We start from the raw sequence: 6,000 nt of genomic DNA, 5'->3' as shown, positions 1-6,000 counted from the left end.
GAGGATTTTCCGCATCCTCCGGGCCGGCGGAAGCCACCGCCGGCCCGGAGGATGCAGAAAATCCTCTGCGGACCCACCAAAGACCCACCCCTTAGGATGGCTGGTGGGTCCTGGTTTCCGTCCGCAGCTTTCCCGCCGCGGTTGGCTTACAACCGCAGCGGAAAAGCTCTAATATGGTGACGGTGTCTCTCAGACACCGTCAGCCAGATTAGGATGGGCTGTGAAACATGCTTTTCCGCTGCAGCTTTTTTGCTCTGGAAAAGCATGTGTAACTTCACTGCAGGGGCCCATTGCGGGCCCCCTAGGTGAAGGGGGGTGGGGGGTGCACATGGTGCGTACCTATGGTACCCCCCTGCATTTGTATGCAGAAAGCGGCAGGCACCGCGCGGTGCCTGCCACTTTCTACATACAAATGCAATGCGTGCATTTTTAACATTGCTGCGGGTGCAGCTTGAAGCCGCACCCGCCGCAATGTTAAAAATAGAGGATGTGACCGCCAGGGTGGCGGACACATCCTAATTGCACAGGAGGGAACTCCGCAGCCCATGCGGAGGTTCCCTCCTACTCTATGGCGGCGGGCGGCCTCAGGTCCGTCCGCCATCATAATCGGCCCCTTAATCTTCCTAACTAGTCATCTATGTGCCATGATGGATTGTACATCATACTATTGTGTACATAATTATCCCCTGATACAATTTAGATGTCCTAATTAAGGTTGACAACAAATATTGTCCCTCTAGGTGTAGCTATTTTATTACTAACACCAAATGGGGCAATATTTTATAAATTATATTTAAGATAGTTGAATTTAGTATATCTATACTTAACTATATAGTACAATATTTTATAGCACAATATCAAAGAGTCAATATGACTGTAGCATACCACAGAACTTTAACTGTGCACATGGGTTTTCTCCATTTTCTGTTCCCTTTAATCCAAAAGCCAATATGGGCCATCTCAGCAGTATTTTCTGAGAGATAATATGGCTCATTTCAGTGATCTATGTCCAGATAGCAAACAATGGCCCGTCAGTCAACCACAGATGATTCATTGTGCTAAAATGAAACATATATTTTTGTACAAATTTAAATTTCTACTGTCACAGTTCACACACAACATGATTGCACAATCCTGTCTTGAAGGCCATGTGGTTTAGGGCTTGTCACTATGTTTCTGTTACCAGCTGTCGCAGACAACTATGACAAAGAAGAAGACCAGGCCTATAGTTCTGCATCAAAAATATAGGCCTTCAGCTCATTAGGTGTCTGAACAATTTTCATGACATGTTCAGAATAATATATTAATCTGTTAGAAGAGCTATGCACTTTGTAGACTGAGCAGGTGTTGCTTATTGTTGTTGTCATGGGAGATAGTGAAGGACCTGAAAAACATCTGTTATACCATTCAGTTGCTGTGGCATCTGAAAAAACGTCAGTCCGTGTTGCATGAAGCCATGCCAGAGTTACATGTACGAGGTTTCATCTTCATGTGACCAGTTCAAGTGAGGATGGATGTTTACAGGAAGAAATTTATATTCTCCCCGACATGTAGACTTCTCTGGTAGGCCAACCATGCTTGCTATGTGAGAAGGGCTTTTGTGAGTCTTGCAGAAGGCTGGGGAGCTGCTGTAGGACACACTGCTCTCTGGGTTACGGCAGACAATCTCTCGAAAGCGCTCACGGAATTTTGTGGAGAGGAGGTTGTAGATAATAGGGTTAACGGCAGCGCTCAAGTAGAAGAAGATGCCAGAGAGGATATGGACGTACTGGAAGGTCGTGTGCATCACATCCGTCCAATGAGTGATGAAGCTCCACAGAAGCCTGTCTGTATGAAACGGAGCCCAGCAGATGGTGAACACGATCACCACTACACCTGTGGGCCAAGAAAGATATAGGTGAGAGATAAAAAGAGAATGCATTGAATTAGAAAGCTGCATTTGTTATTATGAATTAGCAATTAAACCTGTTTCATTGTCTATCTGTAGGATCAAACAGAGAGTTAAGTAAGCTTTGATACTTTTTTTCGCTATTTGGAAGAAGCAGTATGCTTGAAATTACCATTTGGACCGTCCAAATCAAGGCCAGATATACAAAGGGTTTTAGCATTCGCAAACCCTCTCATTGAATTCAGTAGGTCAGTGTATTTGTGAACTCGAAAACACATTTCCTAATGTAATAAATCCATTTAACATTTTAAGGAATTTAGAAATAGATGCCAATGTTTCTATTTGGGAGTAGTGTTGTGAGGCACACCTCCCAGTTCCCTATTCGTTATCATATGTGTCAGTGGTTTGTGACCAGAAGTCCAGCTGAAAAGTTACTGGCTCCCAAGTTTATGTGGTAACACATTTGCAAAAGTGTAGGTTCCCCTTTGCACCCCTTCGCTTTTGCAAATTGGAGTACAAGTTACAGAGGGAATATGCAGTGGTCCACGGGACCACTGCTAAATCTCACTGAAACATTGGAAAAAAAACAATTTATAAGCAGCCAGGTTTCTGGATATATAAAACAAAACAGTCTTTCTTTATTCAAAAGCAATCAGGGATATGGTGGTCGGATGATCTGTGCAGGCAACCATCCATGTGATTATGGGCAATTGAAGTGAATCATATTTATGATACTGAATTTTAATTTGATAGGTCAGATCACAACCTAATCAGAATCATTGTTTAATGAGTCAATCTATTAGTACATAGGTTAGTTCATAAAGGGGCATATTATCAAGCCTGGGCGATAAAATTATCGCCGCTTTATCGGCAGGAAACTGCCGATAAAGTGGCGATTATGGGCTTGATAATAAGCTCTATGGAATTCCAATCGAAGCTCATGTTAGATGTCCTTCACATTTAACATGAGCTTCGATTGGACTTCCATCGAGCATATTATCAAGCCCATTATCAACACTTTATCGGCAGTTTCCTGCCGATAAAGCGGCGATAATTTTATCGCCCAGGCTTGATAATATGCCCCAAAATCTTTTTTTTTTAAGTTGTTCTTATTCTGTTTTATCCAACACAAAAGGACATAATTTTTGCAGTATAGTGTTTTGATCGGATACAGACCTCACAGACATAATTACCAAATACAGGACACATCGTTTGAAAAACCTATAAATATTCTTTGTATAGTGCAGCATAGTTTCTTGGATTAACTGAGAGAGGACACCATCGGAAAATGTTTCCACCATTTCCGCATATCTTGGTTCATCACACCAAGCCATTCATTGGGGCCCAAAGGGGGAGGGGGGGGGGAGTGGGGAAGCAGCGACCAGAGACTCAAAAATAGGTGTGATAAAGGCTGCTTTATTGGAAGCAGGTGCACCTTAAACAATAAAAACCCTTGGCCTGCTCCGTACAAAACTATACCTCACAAAATATGCAATTTCCTGAAAAAACCCCCCACCCCCTTCCCTAACTGGTTACCCCAATCCACAAACAGTAAACAATTAGCAGAAACGTCAATTTGCCTCTCCACCTGGCTAAATCCTATATTATGCTTGACCTACCCCGCTAATCCAACAACTGATCTCCTACACTTCCCCCATATATTAGGAAGAACCGCCCCAAGGCAAAAAATCACCACACACCTGCTCCAGCGACACAACCAACCCCACAACCATTGAGCAAAACTAGATGCACCGGCCCCCAAGAAAACTCCTTCCAAAAAACCACCGCACACCACACAAAACCCCTCCTACACCCTGAAGAAAAGCAATCACCCCTCCCCCTGCCCCCCAGGCCCCGAACTTGAAAACCCCCCAATAAACTTGATCGCAACCCAGGGAGGGAGGGTGGGAAAACAATTTCCTCCGCCACACCTCCGCCCGGCTGCTGTGTCACCAGCCACCTTCTTTCTAAAATGGTGGCCTGTGACTCAAGATGTCCTGCTTTTAACGGGGACCAGCCCAAAACCAGCCCACCCCAGCCCAAGGCTACCAAGTAGCCCAAAACCAGCCCACGTACGGTGCTGGCTCTACCCCCCAACCCTCCCCCTGCCTCAAAACTCCCCGGGGGTGGCAGGCCTCCCGCTGGTTGGCCGCCCCCCCAAATCCCCATTAAGTGTGGGACAGTGCTTGCTATTCAGCATCAAGTGATAACTGTTTTGGCTATTAAAAGGGCTGATATTACACTTTTTTCCTTTCAGGATCCTTCCCATGTAGTTATTTCCAAAATGGTACTCTTAGGGCCCGATAATGAGTCTGGGAATCCGAGGACTGTCAGACTTGTGGGGGTGCGGAGGTGGCGATCCAGCATTCACTGTACCAGTGGTCCGACCGCTCCATTATGAGTTGGGTGGTCGGATTGCCCTGGGGCCGCGAACGCTGCCAGGAAACTGCTGTTTCCTGGTGGTGGCACAGCGGGGTGAAGGCAACAACATGCTTGGCAGGACTGCTGTGGTCCTGATAAGCATATCACGGGTTTCCTCTCTGCCGGCGGTGTCATGGAGGTTCTGACTCCTTGAACACCACGGCGAAGAGGAAACAAAGGGCGTTCTACAGGGCAGTCCTAAAATCATGTGCAGTAAGGTGATACTGCTCCCTGACATCAGATACAGAGAGAGATAGTGGCTCTTGTCATTTATACAGTTGGTACAGGGTATAATACACTTGTCAAAAATATGTGAATTGTACAAGGCACATTTTTCCAGAAATCGTTGTCACCTTGGCAGCCATCTTGGACTTCAGCCACTCATTGTCTTTATTGCCTCTCTAGTCTGCAGTCCACCTATACCTACCGATTGTAAAGGGCTCTGGGGTGTTAGTCACAAATGCTTAAAAAAGTGTGGACACATCCTTACCCTCCAACCTTTCCACCACCAAATTAGCTTCTATGGATTAAAGTCTGGGAACTGGATCAGCCCTGCCTTATAACCATTCTGAGCATGCCTACGTTGTAGAAATTGAAAAAAATAATACTTGTGTGAGTCATATTCCGCAGTAAGATCAGTGTAGGATTTCCTATGCATGTATTGGCATGCATCACCCAGCTTTGACATTACAATATCATCCCAGACACTTAACCCCTCTAGTTTTGACAGTGCTGGCATCCAGGTGCTGACCCACACCCGTGTCTCCCTCTCCAGCCATCCACCTTAAGGCCTCAGCAGTCCCAACAGTCTTTCATATCTAATGTGCACTATAGCAAGTACTCATATTAAATGTCATGGCCAAACTGAGATTAATCATGTCTTGTGATTGACCTCGTAGACTCTGCCAGTGAAAATAACTGCACAAGTGGTGGTAATGTTCATGAAACAGAGGTGACCACTAATTACATGTGTTATCCCCCATTTCTTGTGAATATAGGCGAAAATCAGGTGCAAACATCAGCCACTGTCCAGATCAAGTGTTATTTCTTATGCCGTATCTATGTCCAAGTAGGCATGCTAATTAATGTCACAAAATAATGTAGTAAAATAGCAAATTATGTGAAAAAATCCCTAAAGCCTACGCGCTCGATTCACAAAGATAAAGTTAGACAAAAGTCTAACTTTGTGACCATCGGTATTCCCAAATGGCATTTACTACTCGTAAATGCCATTTGTTTGTACTGAAAGTCGTAATGTAGTTGGCAATTGTGAAAATATTTGGTGTAGTTGTTAAGGGACTGATTTTAGAAACTAAGAATTAAGTCCAAATCCTGATCTCTAGACATGAATGGGTATTGTTTGATTGTGTTGTGAAATGTAATTTTCGAAGTTTAAAATGTTAAGTCACATTTAATGTAACCCCCTCCTAACAATATACAACATTACCTTGCTTCCCAGCTAGGTTTGTGATACAGAATGAAAATACCTGTAGGAGTGAACCCATGATAAGTGTGACACCTTCAGCCATTCCTGATCTTTTAGGAAAAAGCAGTTTGAATATATAGTTTTGAGTTTAATGTAAAGAGTGTGGGTTTTGAAAACCTAGAATGCAAAAAACTGTCGACTAAAGAAACATGACTGTTTGCTTTCATGATTAAGTTTACTTTGAAATATGACTTGTGCGGCGCAA

At 44.0% G+C, this 6,000-nt stretch overlaps 1 protein-coding gene across 1 annotated transcript in view; it reads right to left on the bottom strand.

The window, feature by feature from the left end:
• Positions 1-911: 911 nt before the first annotated feature.
• Positions 912-6,000, bottom strand: part of LOC147711521 (neuromedin-U receptor 1-like) — a 217,114-nt gene continuing 212,025 nt past the window's right edge. Inside the window, exon 3 of the mRNA XM_086920205.1 lies at positions 912-1,875. Coding sequence (XP_086776331.1) covers positions 1,466-1,875 — 410 coding nt within the window. The 3' untranslated portion in view covers positions 912-1,465. The remainder of the gene's footprint in view (positions 1,876-6,000) is intronic.

Source organism: Lissotriton vulgaris, chromosome 5 (genome assembly GCF_964263255.1).
Source record: "Lissotriton vulgaris chromosome 5, aLisVul1.2, whole genome shotgun sequence".
NCBI lineage: Eukaryota > Metazoa > Chordata > Amphibia > Caudata > Salamandridae > Lissotriton > Lissotriton vulgaris.
Note: the sequence above shows the minus strand (reverse complement) of the source record. Positions and strands in the feature narration are given on the sequence as shown.